The sequence below is a fragment of the Prionailurus viverrinus genome, chromosome C2 (genome assembly GCF_022837055.1).
Source record: "Prionailurus viverrinus isolate Anna chromosome C2, UM_Priviv_1.0, whole genome shotgun sequence".
Classification (NCBI taxonomy): Eukaryota; Metazoa; Chordata; class Mammalia; order Carnivora; family Felidae; genus Prionailurus; species Prionailurus viverrinus.
The window spans coordinates 37,850,092-37,871,102 of NC_062569.1; the positions used below are offsets into that span (position 1 = coordinate 37,850,092).

The 21,011-nt window shown below is 34.1% G+C and overlaps 1 protein-coding gene and 1 long non-coding RNA gene across 4 annotated transcripts in view; one reads left to right on the plus strand and one right to left on the minus strand.

Moving 5' to 3' along the window:
- Positions 1 to 18,928, plus strand: part of PLS1 (plastin 1) — a 129,018-nt gene extending 110,090 nt beyond the window's left edge. For all 3 annotated transcript variants that reach the window (XM_047874595.1, XM_047874594.1, XM_047874596.1), the window contains 6 exons: positions 5 to 83; positions 2,683 to 2,797; positions 8,375 to 8,508; positions 10,188 to 10,311; positions 16,559 to 16,683; positions 17,153 to 18,928. In XM_047874595.1, coding sequence (XP_047730551.1) covers positions 5 to 83; positions 2,683 to 2,797; positions 8,375 to 8,508; positions 10,188 to 10,311; positions 16,559 to 16,683; positions 17,153 to 17,288 — 713 coding nt within the window. In that variant the 3' untranslated portion in view covers positions 17,289 to 18,928. The remainder of the gene's footprint in view (positions 1 to 4; positions 84 to 2,682; positions 2,798 to 8,374; positions 8,509 to 10,187; positions 10,312 to 16,558; positions 16,684 to 17,152) is intronic.
- LOC125174793 (uncharacterized) overlaps positions 1 to 21,011 on the minus strand; it is a 29,225-nt gene that overhangs the window by 7,360 nt on the left and 854 nt on the right. The window contains exons 2-3 of the long non-coding RNA XR_007155562.1: positions 11,223 to 11,296; positions 1,672 to 1,799 (exon numbers count right to left, since the gene is read on the minus strand). This is a non-coding gene — a long non-coding RNA (uncharacterized LOC125174793). The remainder of the gene's footprint in view (positions 1 to 1,671; positions 1,800 to 11,222; positions 11,297 to 21,011) is intronic.

The window sequence follows — 21,011 nt, forward strand, 5'->3', positions numbered from 1 at the left end:
CTAGGAGAGAGCAAGGAAGAGAGGACATTTCGGAACTGGATGAATTCCTTGGGGGTCAACCCATATATTAATCATTTGTACAGGTAAATATTTTATTGTGTTTAGCTTAATGGCCAGAGTCCAACTTTTCTAGTTTCAAACCACAGGTATGTTTACACTAGAACATTTTCTAAAGATCACGAGAATTTTAACCAACATTTAGAAATTCAGAATGCTAGGGATTGGCAATACGATGGATATTTAAGGAAAGTATTATTTTAAAAAGACCAGAATATGACAATATTAGTTATAATTTTTGATGACATAAGCAACCAACTTTACCTTTGGCAAAGATAATCCATCTTACTCTTTCATAATTACTGATGAGAAAAATAATAAATTGTTTCAGGGACGCCTATGTGTCTCAGTCGGTTAAGCATCCCACTCTTGATTTTAGCTCAGGTCATGATCTCACGGTTTGTGAGTTCCAGCCCCATATCGGGCTCCATGCTGACAGTGTGGGGTCTGTCTGGGATTCCCTCTCTCCCTCTCTCTTCTCTTGGCTTGTACTCTCTCTGTCTCAAAATAAATAAATAAACTTTAAAAGGAGAAAAATAATAAATTATTTCAACTGTAACAGAATAGTGATGTTTTACAAATTGTTCTTATCCTTATATCAGTATTTTTAACTATAATTCACTTTCTATTTTTGCCAAAATCTACCTCAATTATTCTATAATTTGTTGTGTATATTTTTATTTAATTTATAGAAATAACTTTTTATGAGTAATTGTAATTTATCTTGTCTTGTTCAAAAATGACAACACATTATCAACATTGGTAGGACTAAGAAAATATTTTACTGAATCATTTCCCACACTCTCTGGTAGTGCTAACAATGTGTCTTTCTAGGTTTGGATAAGAGGAAACCTTTCTTCTTTCTTTATTATAGGATCTACCAGCCTGCCTTTAAAAACGCAAAAGAGGGTTGCCTGGGTGGCTCAGTTGGTTGAGCATCTGACTCTTGATTTTGGTTCAGGTCATGTGATCTCACAGTTTGTAGGATCGAGCCCCACATTGGGCTCCCTGCTGACAGCACAGAACCTGCTTGGGATTCTCTCTCCCATTCTCTCTGCTGCTCCCCTACTTGTTCTCTCTCTCTCTCTCTCTCTCTCTCTCTCTCTCTCTCTCAATAAATAAATAAACTTTAAAAAGTTGGTTCAGGAAAGCATCTTGAATTCTCTGGAAATCATTTCAAACTGTCTGGGCTTCAGTTTACCTATTTGCGAAATATGAATAATGATACCATACTAAATAGAAATATGAATGAATTTAAAGTAAAAAAGAAAAATTCATGAAATAGAGGAGAGTCCAGAACCAATGCAAATACTTTAGTAATTTATTTATTTTTAAAAAGCTTTTTTTTTTTTAAATGTTTGTTTATTTTGAGAGAGAGTGTGAGCAGGGGAGGGGCAGAGAGAGGGAGGGAGAGAGAGAATCCCAAGCAGGCTGTGCATTGTCAGTGTAGAGACCAATGTGAGGCTCAAACTCATGAACCGTGAGATCATGACCTGAGCCAAAATCAAGAGTTGGTGCTTAACTGACTGAGCCAACCAGGTGCCCCTTTAGAAATTTTTTTTATACAAAATTTTCCATGCGCTTTTATAAATAGCCCAGTCAGCTCTTAATTACCTTCATAATAGACTTTATTCTTCCATCATTCAGCACAGAGCCCAGTCCCCTTCATTGCCATAGGTGTGTGCTCAGAGTTGCAAAGTAAACTGTCATATGAATCTTAGCAAAACAACTCCGTGAACAAGCTGTTGAGGGAGAAAAGCCATGCAATACATCATAGAGCTAGCAATTTAAAAAAATCAATTGCTGTTGCTTTACATCCTTAGCATACAGAATTGAAAACAGACTCAACGGATATACTTTGAGCACTTCAGAAGAATGTGTTTTTATGAATCCAAAATACTACTGTTCTTACTTTAAGAACGCCTACTTGCTCATAAATTCTTTCCTCTTAACCTTCATTATTTAACGTGAACAGCTGCCTACTTTGTAGCTATTGCGATTTTTATGAATTTTTAAAAAGTTTTAAAAATCATATGTAAGTAATACATGCACTTATTCTCACTGTACAAGTTTCAGGAAGTATGTATGTAGAATAAAATAAAACATGATGATACTTTCTTTATATCTCCTCTATTCCTTTTTTCCTGCCCAGAGGTAATTGCTATTAACAGTCCATAGCACATATAGATACTTAAATACTCTCGATTTTGAAAATAAATTTTATACATAGTAAACTGCATGTAGTGTTCTGCCACTTGCTTTTTTGAATATAATATGTCTTGTAAAACTTTTCATGTCCGTACATAGAGATATACCTTATTTTTCATGGTGGTCCAGGAGTCAATAGTATGGATAGTTTATTCAACAGCCCGGTATTGCCAGGCATTTAAGTTGCTTCCAAACATATGAATACTGTCGCAATGAACGTCTTTGTACATGTATCTTTGTAAACATTTAGAAAAAATTTTGGACAGATTCCTAGATTAGAAATTCTGGGTTATATGATACATCCTGTCATTTTTTTTAAGCATTAAATGACCCTGTTGTATTTTTGAAGACCTAAGCCTGTCTCCATTGTGCTTAATAAAATTCCTCCTCCTTCATCATCTTTTCCTCTTGTTTTAGTGACCTTGCAGATGCTTTAGTGATCTTTCAGCTCTATGAAATGATCCGTGTGCCAGTCGACTGGAGCCATGTCAACAAACCTCCTTATCCTGCTCTTGGAGGGAACATGAAGAAGGTGAATGAGATAATCACCAAATATGTGTTATTATTGTTCTAATATAAACCAGAGGATTTGGAGTTTCATAAAGCTTGGTAATTTGTGGTCTGTCTCCATGACTCTGATTCAACCCAAAATGTGTTAAGCTTACTAGGCCTTTTATAAGTGTGCTTTAATAAATGTTTGGAAACATGAAGACAGTTCTCTCAGCCAGACACTTTTACTGTTTTTATCTTTAACAGGTTGTAGTACATAATGTTCTTTGAGGTACATCATAAGTGCATTCCTGTTTTATAAACATCAGAACTTGCTAAATCTTTACTGGTTATTTTGTTAATATCTTTCAACAGATATTTATTGATTACCTACTACCTGTACAGTGCAGTGTAGGGTACAAAATAATACAAGGCATGGTCCTCAAGAAGCCTAAAAAATTAGATATGTGTGTAAACAACTACAATATAGTGCAGAATGCATAGAAGTAAATATGAGTTCTAAGGAAGAAAAGGCCACAGGCCACGCTTATTATGAGAAGCTTCATGCAGGAGGTGTAATCTGAGATACGAGTTTGAGAAATGGATAGAATTTTGTGAGAAGGGGACTGGAGAGGGGCTGAGGATGAGGAAAAGGAATAGTGATGGGAAAATATAAAATGCGTTTCTGGGAATTGGGGAGAATAGGTTAGCTATAACAGAGGATTCCGATAGGTAAGAAGTATGAACACTAAAAATTTTGATTGGAGCCAGATGTTGAGAACGTTGAGCTTGTGCTTTACACTAGAAACAATGGGAAGCGATTAAACATTTTTGGGCAGGACAGTGACTTGATTACAGTTGGTGGGAGACTATCAGTGGCAGATGAATGATAAAGAGAAGTGGTTGTCTTCCAGTATTCTTCCTCAAATAGGGGATGTGTGGTGTCCTTCATGTTCATGTCTGTCCTCTTGAATTGCTGCTTTAATATTCAACTTTAGTTTTGTTTTTGCTTTTCCTTTTTACCGTCTGTATCAGGATTATTTTCTTTCTAAAGTAAAATTATGTAGGACTTTAAAATTTTTGTATTTTAACTTTATCCTTTAAAGTATGAATAATTTGAATACATAATACAAATTATGAACTCAGATTGCTATAATTTATCAGTATGGCTATTTTGAAACTGATCTGCATCCTCATGATTTAAAAACTATCTCTAGTTGAATAAATGGAAATATAACCATACTCCTGTATAGAAACATTAAATCTTATGAAGATATTACATTTTTGCAAATTAATTTATAGGTGGAAAATAATTCCAGTTAGAATTCCATTAAGTCTCGTTTTGTGTATATATGGGCATATATACGTGTGTTGCATGTTGGGATTGATAAAGTTATTCTAAAATTCCGATGGAAGAAGAAACAGGCCCAAAACATCAAGAACATTTTCTGAGAATATTGAGGCAGGAGGTGTTAGAAAAAATATGTAATTTTATTATAAAGCTAAAATAATTGAAATAGTTTAATACATATATAAGAATGAAATGGAATAGAGTAGTCTAGAAACCTAAAATATAAGAACTTAATATATGACAAGATTCTTGCTAAATTTGATAATAGGGAAAGGAAAGATCACCCAAAAAATGATGCCAGAACAACTGGTTAACTACTTTGTTAGGGGAAAAAGTGATCTTCACCATTAACCAAACAGAATGAATTCCAAATGGATTAAGGTAAACAATTAAAGGATTAAATGTAATAAAAAAATGATTACTCTTGGAATGATTTAAAAAACTACAAACAATTGATATAATAGATTACATATAAATTTAAAACATCTCTGTGCAAAAATAAACATCATAATTAAAAACAATAAACTTGGTAAATTATTTGCAACAACTATGGTAAGTAGTTAATATTCTTAACATGTAAGTAGTCCATACAAATTAATTACTGAAACTCAACTGCTATTACTAAAATTGTAATAGCAAAATGTGAACTTGAACAATGTGAATGAACAGTTCACAGAAAAAGAATGATGGATAATACACTTATGAAAACTTTGTACCTGCAATAAAGAAATGCAATTTCAGGGGCACCTGGGTAGCTCAGTCTAAACATCCGATTTCAGCTCAGGTCATGGTCCTGTAGGTTCGTGGGTTTGAGCCCGGAGTTGGGCTCTGTGTTGACAGCTTAGAGCCTGGAGCCTGCTTCAGATTCTGTGTCTCCTTCTCTCTCTGCCCCTCCCCCGCTCATGCTCTGTCTCTCTCAAAAATAAACAGTTTTTAAAAATGCAATTCAAATAAACAATTGGATTACATTGCATCCAATATTAGAGAAAGTATTACATTTATATAACTTTTCTAGAATCAGTTTGGTAATACTGATCGCTATCTCCAAAAAAGTCCTTTGACTTAATGGTTTCACTTCTTATTATCTTTTCTAATGAAATAATCAGTCAGACAAGAAGTTGTATACCAAATTGCTTATCTTAGCAATGTTTATAGAGGAAAAAAAAAACTAGAAAACCCATATGATGAAGTAAAATATACCATTAAAAAGTAGTAGTATTTTTAGTGTTTTAATAATAGTGACATGGAAATGAACGGGATACAAAATTGCATATATACATAGGAATCAAATTTGTTTAAAATATACACACACATTCAAAAAGGACTTCTATTCTTCAAATCTCTAGAATGAGTATGTATGTATAGACTTTATAATTAAATTATTTGTTAAAGGGACTATATCATAATAGTGAAGTAAATGGGTAGCGTAATTATAAGAGATTTATATTTATATTTTTCAGTATTTCTAGGGATTGGACCACCTACAGTTAACATGTTATTTGATTTGCCTGTAATTCTTTTGTGAGTAGAATTCAGAAAATATTGTTAACTAATTTTATGTAATGTTTCAAAATCAAAATGTCAGATGCAAATTTTTTTTTTAAATTGAGGTATAGTTGACACACAATGTTACAGTAGTTTTAGGTGTACAACATAATGATTGGACAACTATACTATGCTCACCACAAGTATAATTGCCATCTATCACCATACAATGCTATTACAGTCCCATTAATTATATTCCCTATACTGTATCTTTCATCCCAGTGACCAGTTCATTCCATAACAGGAAGCCTGTATTACCTACTCTCTTTAACCCTTTTTATCCATCCCCCTCCTCCCCTGTACAACCACCAGTTCTCTGTATTTATTTTATTTTTGCATTTATTTTGTTTGTTTTTGCTCACTTGTTTTTTAGAGTCTAAATATATGTGAAATCATATTTGTCTTCTCTGGCTGACATTTCATTTAGCATAATACCCTCTAGGTCTGTCCATATTGTCGCAGAAGGCAAGATCTCATTCTTTTTTATGGCTAATATTCCATTGTATGTAGGTACCACATCTTCTTTGTACCATCTACTGATGGGCACTTCCATATCTTGGCTTTTGTAAATAATAACTGTAATAAACATAAGAGTGCATAGATCTTTTTGAATTGGTGTTTTCATTGTCTTTGTGTAAATACCAGTAATGGAATTATTGGATTGTATGGTGTTCATATTTTTAATATTTTGAAGACCCTCCATACTTATTTTCCACAGTGGCTGCACCAATTTACATTCCCACTGACTGTGTACAAACATTCCTTTTTTTTCACATCCTCACCAACACTTGTTATTTCCTGTCTTTTTCTATTTTTTTTTTTTTTTTTTGGAATAGTTTGGGAAAAATAGGTATTACTCTTCTTTAAATGTTTGGTAGAATTCACCTGTGAATCCATCTGGTCCTGGACTTTTGTTTGTTGGGGGATTTTTGATTACTGATTTAATTTTATTACTACTAACTGATTTGTTCAGAATTCTTCCTGATTCAGTTTATATAATATTGTATATTTCTAGGAATTTATCCATTTTTTCTAGGTTGTTCAATTTTTTGGCATATGATTTATGTAGTTGTCTCTTACAATCCTTTGTGTTTCTGTGGTGTCAGTTATTACTTCTCTTTCATTTCTGGCTTTATTTATTTGATTCCTCTCTCTTGAAGAGTCTGGATAAAGGTTTATCAATTGTGTATACCTTTTCAAAGACCAACTCTTGGTTTCTTTGATCTTTTCTATTTTTGTTTTTATTCTCTTATATCATTTATTTCTGTTCTGATATTTATTATTTTCATTCTTTCTATTAACCATGGTGTTTGTTCTTTTTCTAGTTTCTTTAGGAGTAAGCAGATGCAAAATATAACAGGAAAACAAACTACTCATTTTATCTGGAATTTGAAATAGGCGATGTCACAAGTGATTATGTAAAATTCTTCCTTTCACCATATACTAGCTATTTATAGAATGAAACATAACACCTGTAATAAATTTAAAATGTTTAAAAAATGAAGGAGTACCTACCCAACAAAGTATCACAGAGTCTAATTTTATAGACTTTGGGCATTCATCAGCAGACATCACTTTACTTCATTTGTAAAGTTCATAAAGTTGTGCCACTTAAATAGTCTTTTTTCATTATTTTTTCAGTATTTCTTTTCACTTGGAACCCTGTATCCTATTGTGTAATTTTTCTCATTTTCCCAATGATCTAAGATTCATGTTTCTAAAGCATTTGCAGTGCTTGGTAATCATTTCTCCCCTTAACTCCATTAAACTGCACTCTCCAATTTTTTCTTGCTTTCTTTGTGTTTATTCTTACCTCTCACAGGTTCTTCATGTTTTAGCCTGACACCTCTGGAATTTCCAAGGCTCAGTTCTTGGCCCAGTGCTCTTAACTTTCTATATTTACATCCTCAGAGAGCAGATCCATTTTAAGAGTCTTTAGTAGTACCATAAACATAGGAAAGCTGCATTTCTTACTCTTTCTCTAGTTGGTACCTCTCCAGATCTTAGAGGTTTTGCCAATTTGGAATCAACTGTTGCCAAAAAATAGAACACATCTTTTCCCTAATGGTAGCATCCATTTCCAGGTAACCTTTCATTGTGGTCGAATCAACATGTTAGGCCTCTAGTAACCCTGAGCACCCTTCTCCCCATCATTTCCCTTAAGAATTTTGGTCAAACTAACTATAAAACAGATGGCCCTTCATTGAAACACATTTTACACCTAAGTGATTATTATTATAATTTGCTAGAAAATTCTCCCGATGAAACAGGTATCAGTGGCAAATATGTTGGTTTTTCTGTCTCCTGTTCACACTGTTACATAATCAGGACTTTGATGCTATTTTCTACAAATTAGGAATCTATTCAATTTCTTTTTAATTCTGTGCATTTCTATAGGATACATTTCTTATTACGTAGACTGAATCTATAGTATAATATGATTATTAGGAAAAAGAAAGAATTGAAAATTATTGTCTCCTTGTATTTTAAAAAAATGCATACTCCTCAGAGCTCTGATATCTTCAGCTATAAAATGGGAATAGTTGTAAAATGGGAATAATAATTATTTCCTTAATTTCAGTGTTATTATGAAATGATATTCTGTCATATAATCTAAAGATATCTTCATAATTATTTTTCAGATAACTGAACAAGGCTAGCATATTCAAGAGATATAGTTTTAAAACCCGTTTTTATACTAAAACTTTTACTTATTACTTGTAGATCGAAAACTGTAACTATGCAGTGGAGCTTGGGAAGAATAAGGCTAAATTCTCCTTGGTTGGCATTGCTGGGCAGGACCTAAATGAAGGGAATGCAACACTTACTCTGGCATTGGTATGGCAGCTGATGAGAAGGTAAAAGCTGATATGTTTATAGCAACACTTTTTCCTTCAACAAGTCATATGAACTAGTATTTTATCTATTTTTGAAGAATAAAAAACAGGGGGGCCTGGGTGGTTCAGTCAATTAAGTGGGTGGCTCAGGCGGTTAAGCAGCTGACTCTTGATTTCGGCTCAGGTCATGATGTCCTGGTTCATGAGATCCAGCCCAGCACTGGGCTCCGTACTAACAGCCTGGAGCCCACTTGGGATTCTGTCTACCTCTCCTTCTACTCCTCTCCCCTTCCGCATGTTTGCATGTTCTCTTTCTCTCAAAAATAAATAAACATTTCAAAAAAGAGTAACAAACAAGAAATATACAATGCAAAATATATTTTTAAATGACTTACTGTTGATAATATATTTTGTTTAAAAGTGGTTCAGTCTAGGAGCGCCTGTATGGTTCCATCTGTTAAACGTGCAACTGTGGCTCAGGTCATGATTTCACGGTTTGTGGGCTCGAGCCCCACTTCGGGCTCTGTGCTGACAGCTCAGAGCCTCAAGCCTGCTTCCATTTTTGTGTCTCCCTCTCTGCCCCTCCCCCCATCATGTTCTGTCTCTTTCTCTCTCTCTCAAAAATAAACATTAAAAAGTTTTTTTTAGGGGCACCTGGGTGGCTCAGTAGGTTAAGCATCCTACTTCAGCTCAGGTCACGATCTCACGGTCTGTGAGTTCGAGCCCTGCGTCGGGCTCTGGGCTGATGGCTCAGAGCCTGGAGCCTGCTTCCGATTCTCTGTGTCCCTCTCTCTCTGCCCCTCCCCCGTTCATGCTCTGTCTCTCTCTGTCCCAAAAATAAATAAACGTTGAAAAAAAAAATTAAAAATAAAAAAAAATAAATAAACGTTAAAAAAAAATTTTTTTAAAAAGTGTTTTTTAAATAAATAAAATGAAATAAAAGTGGGTCAGTCTAGGGGTGCCTGGGTGGCTCAGTTGGTTAAGTGTGTGACGTCATCTCAGTTCATGATCTCCCAGTCTGTGGGTTCGAGTCCCACGTTGGGCTCTGTGCTGACAGCTCAGAGTTTGGAGCCTGCTTTGGTTTCTGTGCCTCCCTCTCTTCATGCCCCTGCCCCACTTAAGCTCTGTTTCTCTCTCTCTCTCTCTCAAAAATAAATAAATTAAAAAAAAATTTTTTTTAAGTGGGTCAATCTCTAAAACTAATCACTTTTATTAATTCCTCTTAAAAACTGCTTTGTAGGGGCGCCTGGGTGGCGCAGTCGGTTAAGCGTCCGACTTCAGCCAGGTCACGATCTCACGGTCCGTGAGTTCGAGCCCCGCGTCAGGCTCTGGGCTGACGGCTCGGAGCCTGGAGCCTATTTCCGATTCTGTGTCTCCCTCTCTCTCTGCCCCTCCCCCGTTCATGCTCTGTCTCTCTCTGTCCCAAAAATAAATAAACATTGAAAAAAAAATTTTTTAAAAAAAAACTGCTTTGTAAGGGGTTGTTTTTTAAAAATACCATATGGTAGTTTTTGTTTCTGATTACTGAGCTTTGTAACTTTAGAATGTGACTAAGTGCAAATAGCAGAGTAAAATTAGAAATATTTATAAGAACCAAAATGTTTCTTAAATATTTAAATGTTGATATAAATGATGTGAGAGCAAATTTCACCTCTTTTCTCTCCCCTTTCACTGTCAAATGTACATCTTTTCTGTTATAGGTACACATTGAATGTGTTGTCAGATCTTGGAGAAGGTGAAAAAGTAAATGATGAAATTATTATTAAATGGGTCAATCAGACGCTTAAAAGTGCAAAAAAACATACTTCCATTTCCAGCTTCAAGGTAATCAAAAGCTATTTAAAATTTTGTTTTTGTAAGAAATTAAGTATAGGAAGGAATTTTTATTAGAAATTGCATTGGTTTAGATTCAGAATTACATTAACATTATATCTCAGAAACACAATTTATGAACTTAGGCCTGCTAGTTATTTGGCATGTGTAAAGCAAAAGTATAGTTTGAACTCTTATATTTTTGACTGGTTGTCCTATTGAGTATAAATGCAGATTAATATTATCAACTCTGGTCATCTAATCTTAAAAAAATAGAATAGAGCCAAAAAACCCAATTGTCAAATGAAAAAGAAAGATTAAAAAACCATTGTTTACATAGGACCTATAATGTTTTGTGCTCCCTAGCAGCAGTCTCAGAATTGTATTGACATCATTTCCAAGGCATAACAGAGCCAGCCAAACCGATTCAAGTGGGAATTGAGAAAACTGGTAGGAAAAAAAATATCTTGTTATCTGGCTTCATAATGGCACTTAACACTCACTTTTGAGCATTTGTGGATGATTCATAAAGCACTTAAAACGTAATCTGTACATACACACCCACTAATTTTCATGCATTTCCATTGTGTTTCGCTTTTGCATGCAAGGTGATGTTAGCTACAACTAAGCATGTCTGCTTGTACACATTCATTCAGTGAGCCTTGTGTTTGTGCTTTTATTATGTGAAAAATATGTGAAAAATCAGCAAATTTTTTTTAGTGATTAAGAGTGCAAACAGATGAAACCCTAAGCTCTCCTAAGAGTTATCTATCCATCTTTAGTTTTTTCTTTGGCTTTGTTCTATATGCTTAACAACATTTTAGAGCAGAAAAAATTTCAGAAATTGATAAATTCAATTTTTACTAAATAGTGAGCCCCAAAGGGATTTTAACATGACAACTAGAATAAGTCAGAGATGTTACCTGAGTCCTAGTTCAAGTGTGTTTCTCTTTTTGCCATCTTGGAAGGAACTAATGACTTTGAGTTTTTGTTGTTGCTTGTTAAAAAAAAAAAAAAACACAAGAATTTTCAGTCCATGATTTGTTTTTATATATTTTAGGCGTAAAATACAACTGAAAAATGTAAAACAGGAAAGGGGACTTATAAAATTCTCTAATTGATAGTTATCAAAGTTGTTGTAATGAAATTTTACACATTTGTACATTAGTTGATGAAAAATAATAAGCATGTATATAATTAAATCAAATACAATAATAAAATATTTAGAAACAAATACTTATTAAGCTTTTACTATTAAGTAACATTTATAGGTAAAGAAAAAGATACAGAATATAAGAAATTAATTTGTCCCTCATAGTGTTCACCATTTATTTGAAGAACAAAATTTTCATAATTGGCATTTTCATAACAAGCTAGAAGAAGGTCCATCTTGAATAAAGGCAAGTCAAAGGTTAAGAGAAATAGTTTGGCTGGAGAGGATGGTTCCTAAGGGAGTAGTGCTGGATATAGTCTGAGTCAAGATTGTGGGGGAGTCTGGCCTTAATAAAAGTGTGTTGGTATAAGGACTAATGTAAGAAAAGTGACTATTTTTAGAAATACTCTTCTGAATGTGGTGGGCAGGATGGATTAGACTAAGAAAGGTGTAAATGCTAGGACAATGCCTAAGAAGCTGAAGCAGGTGTGAAATGATAAAAATCTGATTGGAGTTGAGGGTGGGCACTGGGAATGTTAAGAATAAATAGTTATTTGCTATTGCAAAAGAACAGGTAGGATTTGGCTTCTTGATTTGAGGAAGCACAGGAGAGAGAGGAGTTAAAACTTGATGTTTTAGGCCTGGGTAATTGAAAAACAGATAACACTAACAAATGGGAATGTCAGGATGTACAGTTGCTTTCTGGAAAAGGTGATGAGTTCAATTTTAAGCTTGTTGAATTTGAAGTAATGTTCAGGAAATAAGCTGGATGAAAGGAAATATTAAAACTGGGAATACAGACTTGGTGATCAGTTGAATAGAAGAGATAGTTGAAAAATGTGAGTACACAGATCCTTTAAGGGAGAGAACTCACAAAGAAAGGCAAACTTGAGAGTTGTACTTAGATCCGAAGTAACAGAAACATAATGCAAATATGCTTGGCATTTATTTAGTAGATGCTCAATAATAAAATCTTTAAAGAGACTGTAGTTAAGAAATGTGGCAGCAAATGCTAAAAAATAGTTGGGGTGGGGAGGCTTTTTTTTTTCCAACTGTAGAAGACATTATATTTGAAGGCTACCATAAATGGTACTCGTAAGAATCTATTAATTATAATCAAGGCAGTGCTATACTGAGAAATTTTAGAAAAGACAAATTTACCCTTTTCAGTTGCAAAGTAATTTTCCCTCAGCAGGAAGATAAGGAAGTGTACGAGCACTGAGTAATACGTGGAATTATTGAATCACTATATTGCACACCTGAAACTAATATAACACTGTGTCAAACTACACTGGAATTAAAATAAAATACAAAAAAAAAGAAGATAAGTAAGTGGAATATCAGCCATAACAATAATCATAATTACCATTGAGTGCTCTATGTCACCATGCTAAGCACTTTACACAGTTTCTTTTAATTCTCTCAATAATTCTATAAGCAAAAAGGAGAACTTTATAAAAGTTAAACAACTTGCCCACGGTCATACAACTATTGAGCAGCAAAGCTGGATTTCATTTCCAGATCTAACTGCAGGTTGAAAGCCAGGCTTTAGAGTTGTATGACCCTGGATTTCACTTCAGCTCAGATACTTATTAGTTATGTGACACACTGCTCATTCATCTCATAAATATTCAAAGCTTACCCTGTAGTAGGTGCTTTGCTAGTCACCATGACTACATAATGCCCTCAAAGTGCTCACTGTTCAGTAAAGAAAGCAAATAAGAAAACAGGAATCACTGTGTGGGGTGTCAGCAATACTATAAAAACCAGGGGAGTAAGGAGAACATGAGAGGGCATGTATTTTGTAAAAACCTTAGTAGTTTATACTAACAGCTGGACTACACCTCTTGATGAATAAAATTGAATTTACTTCTGGCTCACCATTCAGTGTCTTTGTGACTGTGGGCAGGTTATTAATTTCTCTATTCCTCAGTTTCCCAATATTTAAAATGGAGATATTAATAATACCTATCTTCTGAGTTTGTGTCAGACTAAATAAGTTAACGAATATAAAGAGCTCAACAATACCTGGTACATATTAAGGGCTCAGTAAAAGGGTTTACTACACTACTGGTATGGCAATATATAAAGGGCATCATATGTGGAGAGTTTCCTGTTAAGCTATTTCGAGAACTCTGGCTGCCACATCACTGTGTTTGCACTTCTATTTTCAAGAACGACAGAAAGAACAATGGCATGCAATGTTCTAATAGTAATGTGTATCACATTAAGAGAAAGGGATGATACAATTCATTATCTTGAAAATCAAGCCAAACTCTAGGCTGTCTTTGAGAGTCTAGACATTTTTGCTTTTGTAATTTATTTATAATTAACTTAAGGAAAGATGATGAAAATGTACATGCTAAACTGAGGATTTTACTATAGGCCCTGTCCCCTTTGCAAAAGTAAAATGTCTTTTACTGATAATACACAGATCAGAAGAGTTGAAAGATAGGCCTGTTTTCTTGGAAATAGGAAGGTAAGGGATCCAATATAACTCTTGAAACTTAAATCTTTCATTCAATTCAATAAAGTTTTTCCCATAAGGAAATAGATGAAAACATTGCTTCCTTACATCTAAGTGAAGAAATGTTTAAAATACCACAAAATATTATATACTTTCAGCTATGAGTAAAGTCTGAGGATCTTATGTATTACATGGTGACTATAGTTAACACTATATAGTATAACTGAAATTTGCTAGAATAGAAATTAAATGTTTTTACAAAAAAAAATACACACACACACACATATATGTAGGTGATGGATGTGTTAATTAACTAATGGGAGTAATCCTTTCACAACATATAGGTATATCAAATATTCAGGATGTATACTTTAAATGTCTTACAATTTTATTTGGTAATTATACTTCAATGAAGCTGAAAAAACAAAAGAACAAAATAATTTTCCTCAATCTTACAAAAACCTCACACATATGTAAATAACTAATCAAAATACAGCACAATTAAACCAATTGTCTGTTTTTGAATCATCATATAAATATTATATGAAAAGGAAGTACACAGAAAATTAAAATTTATTATAGAATGACATAAATGTTAAGTTTAATTTTAGGAAGAATAATGGTGTACATTAGAGTCATCTAGAAATCGTATTAAAAATGTAGATTCCTAACCCCATCCACAGATAAAACCTGACTCATTAATTTGAGTGTAGCAATAAATTTGTGCTTTTAACAAGCGTGTCAGGTGGTTTTCATGTAGGTGGCCTGCAGACCACACATTGAGGCAAAAATAGGAAAAATTTTCAGAAGCAGATCCAGATTACCAGCATCAAATAGACTTAAGGACCCTAATTATTTTTACCCCTCTACTTCTATTCCCCCCCCCAAAAAAATCTGTTTCACAAAACAGAACATTCCTGAAAGTAAACAATATAAATTTTTCTAAAATTAATAAATGTAGTGGCTCATAGATCAGGGCCCAAAAAAGTAGCCTTCTTCATATGGCTTCAAATTGTTTTTTTCAAAAAATTTATTAATTTGGCTAGGGACTATAGTAGATGCTTTCACTTATATTAATAGTCCCAAGAATCCTGTGACAGTCTCAGGGCGGTGATTAGGATGCTGCCTAGCAAACACCTAGCAAGCAACGGTGCTTGCTTTTGACTTCAGGTAACAGAAACCCACTTTAAAGTGGTTTAAACCAAACGAAAAGGTACAGAGTAGCAGAAATCCAGAGGTATCATAGATTTCAGGGTTGGTTAAGCCAGTATTTGAAGAATTTCATGTAGGACTGAGGTTTTTGTCCATCTCTGCTTTGCCATTTACAGTGCCAATTTCACCCAAAGCTCGTTTTCAACTTGGTTATAGGATAACTGCTGGTTGTGACAAAGGTTTCATCCTCTCATTCACATCCAAGAGGAGGGTTTCTGGTTTTCCATAGCTCTTCCAGAAAATAGCAAGGGCCTCACATTAAATTAAATTAGGCCCAAATTAAATCACTGTGCTAATAAGATGAGATTACTCTATTTGGTTCAGACTAGTGTTTTTGTTAATCTAAGGAGTCTTTTTAGACGTTCTCTTCCTAAATACTGCTCCCCATGAAATTTTAATGCCATAGATATTACTGTATGTTTATACATTTTATGCTTTATACATAAAAAAGAGTAAGTTTATTACCCTACCCCCAGAATGCATGGCCTAGACTAATTCAGGATCACCCTTGGAGCTGTGGATTGGGTCAGCTTTCCTTGAAGCACATGTCCATGTGAGGGAGGCATGGATGTGGGTTCTGTTAGGATGGAGAAAGTAGTAAGGAATGAATAAATTCTGGGTAAGCAAGCAACAGTGGCCACCATTCAAGCTGAGACACAGAACAAGTAATTTTTCTTTCAAGTACTGGTAAGTGGTAAAATCAATTGACCAGGATTTCTGATTTGAACTGCAGTAATCTATCCACTAGAATTCAGTTGTTCATTTTTAGTTCACCTTGGAGGTAACTTCAAAAATGGAGAGAATCTTGGGCATTAGAGTCAGACAGTCATGGGCTCAGTTATTGGTTTTGTACTTACTGGTTGTGTAAACAAGTCACTTGAGCTCTGTGAACTACATTTAATTCCTCTCTAAGAGAGATTATAATTTCTTTATTATCAGGCTGTTAGGAGAATTAAACAAGCTGAACATGTAAAGCAACAAGAATAATGCCTTTGTAAATGTTAGTTCCTTTCCACGACTATTTTCAGTTTTGTTTCTGAATTTTAAGTGAAGGTTTAGGAATTCATGGTCTAAGACATATATATTACTAGAACTTGCAAAACTATTAATTTAAAATTCATCTCCTATTCCCTTTCAAAAGTTGTTTATTTTTTGCAGAATGGATACTGTAGTTAGCATACTTTAGGAACTGTCACATCTGCAAGCCTTGTTTGGATATGGTGACAACTCTACATGTAATCTCTGTAAAGACTGAAGGAAAAGCATATTTTAAATGGTTTATGATGTGTGCTGTTTGCAGAAAAGCCGAACGTTCAGTATAAAGAAAATTTATGTTGCTCTCAGTTATATGGTTATGACCTGGTCTGCCATTTATGAAAATTAAAAGTAAGATGTTTATGAATGTTCATCAATTCTTTATTTTCTAGGACAAATCTATCAGCACAAGCTTACCTGTCCTAGACTTAATAGATGCCATCGCACCAAATGCAGTTCGTCAAGAAATGATCAAGAGAGAAGACTTATCTGAAGAGGACAAGCTAAACAATGCTAAGTAAGCCTTTTATGGTTGGTTGGTTGGCTTGTGTGTTTGTTTATTTAGTTAGTTATTAGTTTGAGAGAGGGGGGCGGGTAGAGGGACAGGAGCCAAGGGAGAGAGAGAATCCCAAGCAGGCTTTGCGCTGATCATGGACCCTGATGTTGGGGCTCAATCCCATGATCTTGGGATTGTGACCTGAGCCGAAATCAAGATTTGGGCACTGATCCAACTGATCCACCCAGGCGCCCTGCCTTTTATGGTTTAACACAGTGGCTCTTTAATTTCTTAAATCCTTACACATAAGGTTACTATGTCTTTATAACATTTTTAAGTACAACTTAAATGGGGAATATGATTAAAGACTTTCAAACTTAACTTTCTTGTAAAGTTAATCTTATCAAAATATTTCATTCTTTTATTAACATATATTAAGTGAGAAAATAGTAGATAACAAATACTAAGATATTTTTCTTGTCGTTTGAAGATACGCCATTTCAGTTGCTCGAAAGATTGGTGCCCGGATATATGCCTTACCTGATGACCTCGTAGAAGTGAAACCAAAGATGGTTATGACTGTGTTTGCATGCTTAATGGGAAAAGGACTGAATAGAATAAAATAATGAGAAACATTTAATATGATTTTCTGCCACATTAAACACATTGAATGCCTCACAGTTTACAGATTTCTGAAATGTAGTGGGTATAAAACCAGAGATTATTTGTATGCTTAAAATAGTTGTATAATTCATTAATGAATTAAATATCTTGTTTCTACTGGTTAGAATCTGTCGAACTTTTTGGATAACACAGTTAATTTACCAGTAGATACTGATATGTTCATTATCAAGTCGATATTTCATAATTAAATTATTTTCATTTCCTGAAAGTCTTATTAAAAGCAAAACTAATTCATTGTTTTTCATGGTTCAAAAAGATCAATACAAAAATTTTTTGCAGGTCCTGCTGTGTTTTGATTTGTGTGTGGATGCGTGTGTGTGTGTGTTAATTTTGATCATAAATGTATTCAAAGTCATAATCCAGTTTATTTTATTTTTTCCTCCAACTATATGAACCTTAACTTTTCTGTAAATTTCTATATGGTCTCAAATTTTTAAGTGACAAGTATTGTTCATTAACATTAAACTTTTTTATATATGAGAACTAACTCTTGAAGAAACCCCAAAGTACATTCTCTTGTATAAGTAGCAGGAGCTTTTTACTTAAAACTTAATTTTAATTGTAGATACTACATATGCTAGTTTGGTAATAGAACTTTAACTATGACATGCAGCATATATGTTGGTAGATTGTTATTACAGAAAGATCTGTGTACATATGTATTTTTTGCATCTGAATTACCCAGGTTTTCTTAAATGGTATATAAAACTAGTCAGTCAGCCAACCATTAAGTGTTTATTGTAGTCTCACGATGTGTGTAACACTTGTCATTATGTAGATATCTGGTACATGAAGATTTCTTTTAGAAATAATCATTTTGGATGTGCATATATTTTCCAACTGACTTCTTCCACATATTTATAGCAAAAAATTGGCTAGAACATCTCAAGACATGTTGACACTATACTGTTAGCTTCATATTACACATGTTAATTTTGATCTATAGGAAGCCCTAATTTAGAATATGCCCACTGAATATCTTTAGTAGAAAGTAACACAAAGCTAATATTGAACATAGAGTATTTTCAAATGTTTTTTCCACAGCCTCCTACAAATTGGCAGTGTTTGGTTACTGCTTGTGTTACTTGGGAACAACTAACCTTCAGACCTATTTTTGTGTGAATTTTTATCAGTAGACAGATTCTGCTGCTAAAAATTGAATTCAGAAATCTATTTTCTCCATCTTCCACTGTTAGTGTAAGTGAGCAATACTGCTTTGCAACAGAAATGCTGTCACTTTGTCTCAGTGTGAATGAGTAGTCTAAATCCCTCTTCTACCATTGAAAACCATACATGTTGGTAAGAGTGAGACTACTCATGTGTTTAGAATAGAATTTTTTAAATGAAATCAACAAGTGGAACTTTGAAATATATTCTACAAAAGAGATTTCCTTTCCTTTTATATTTTAGTGATTGTTTTCTTACATGAAGATTAAGATATGTTCTTGCTCTAAGAAATTAATTAATGTTTTCCCTTTTGATTTTTTTCACCATTATATTTACTAAGTTATCTGATTTACATGAAATTTGGCACTTTAGAGTGTTCTTTTTCTCCTAAAATAATAAAAATTCTGTGTATGTACAAATGTGTCAGTGTTTATTTCATTTAAAGAATATACAACCTTGAAAATTAATCTATCATAAGTTTATTTTCAAGAAAAGAAAATAACTTTTTTTAATTAGTAAAATAAAATTTGTATTAGATTTTTTGGGGGGAATGAAGGTGGTTCTCTGTTTTGTTTTTGTTTTTGTTTTTTCTTACCAAATCATACTGCCTTCTGGTTCTTTAATATGAAGTTTTTTAGTAAAGAAAACTGCATTATTACTACAATTTAGTTTGTACTAAAATAATTTGAGGTAACCAGTTCATTAATATACACTTGTTATGAATCAGGTAAAATGCTAGAAATATGGGGATTCAGCTGAGAAAAATATAGACAGTTTCCTGACTTCATAAATCTTGCATCCAAGTGGAGAGAGATAATAAATAGGAATTTTAGGTAGTGATAAAATGCAGTAGGGGAAATAAAATAGTAATGTGATAGAGACTGACTTGGGAACGGGGGTGAAGACTTTTAGTTTGGATGCTCAAGAATGGTCTCTGTAAGGATGTGATATTCAGACTGAAATAGGAATGAGGAGGAGATAGGTGATACATGTTCAGCAGAGGGAACAAAATACAAAGGCTCTGAGCCAGGAAAAGTCGTAGGCATTTAAGGAAAAGAAATAGGTAAATATGGCCTAAGAGGAGTGAGGGAGAGGCACAGAGTTTGGAGACGTAGATAGGATCTGTCCTACTTTTTTTAAAATTTTTTTTTTTTTCAACGTTTATTTATTTTTTTTGGGACAGAGAGAGACAGAGCATGAACGGGGGAGGGGCAGAGAGAGAGGGAGACACAGAATCAGAAACAGGCTCCAGGCTCTGAGCCATCAGCCCAGAGCCTGACGCGGGGCTCGAACTCACGGACGGCGAGATCGTGACCTGGCTGAAGTCGGACGCTTAACCGACTGCGCCACCCAGGCGCCCCATGGATCTGTCCTACTTTTAAGACCAGCTCTGAATCTGGATTTTTCTCTTCTCCAACTGAAGTTGTTGGCTCTTCTTTTGTACCTGCAGGTTGTTGAATTGCTGTAAGTAATGTGTTGCTTCTGAATCTTACACGCCATTGTTCCCCATAACTCTGTTATGGATCTTACTATCACCAATGCACAATAAACTCATCATATAGGGGATGTTAAAATACTCCAATTTATGCTGCATAAAATATGTACCAGTGAGGCAAGAGAGAAAAATATGCTGCATCTGAGATGATTCAAAAAGTTTTCTAAAGAACAGAATGCATTTGCAATACTGGCTTACTTTGAAAAAGGAAAAATCCTCGAATACTTTGCCTCCTAGGATTATCTATGAACATACGGTGGAATTCCTCTGAATCTAAGAAACTAATCCAGCTGCTGTGAGAGTTCTTATGGATGAGAAATCACAAACCCAGAAGCTTGAAAAGACCAGATTAAAATGTTTTTTATACTTTTGAACCATCTGAATTTTACCCTCCAACACTCTGGAACTTTTGGATGGATCAGGGTTAGAGTTGTTCTGCTACTGAGTAAAAATTTTACTAGACTATGAAGACTGTAACTACATATATAAACAAAATGTGTAAGTAAGCACATATATATAAACCCACATGTGTATTTCTGTGTTCAGTGGCCACAAATTAACACTGAAAACTTTTGATATTCCACCAAATATACAAACTTGGAAACGGTATAGAATGAGGGAGATTTGCGATAGAGATAAGCTAAAATGATTCAATAGATAATCGGCCATTTTGGAGTAAACACATGACAATGTTTGGAAAGGTGGCCAATCTTGTCATCTACCTAGGGCCTCTTAGAGAAGATCTAAATAAGACTTTGAATGGTAAGAAAGATTTATATTTAGAAAATTTGGTAGTGTTGACAAGAACAGATATAGAGCAAATCAACCTGAATAGAATAGGAAGTACTTCCCTCAAATATAAGATATTCTGAAGTAAATTTATGTATTGGCTTTAAAAACCTAAAGCACCAAGGGCACAATTTTGATTTTTGTATAGTTGTTGTGAGAGGCAATAAGAATTATTCAAGAGATATAATTTGTAGTTTTACCCCCTAGTTTTAAA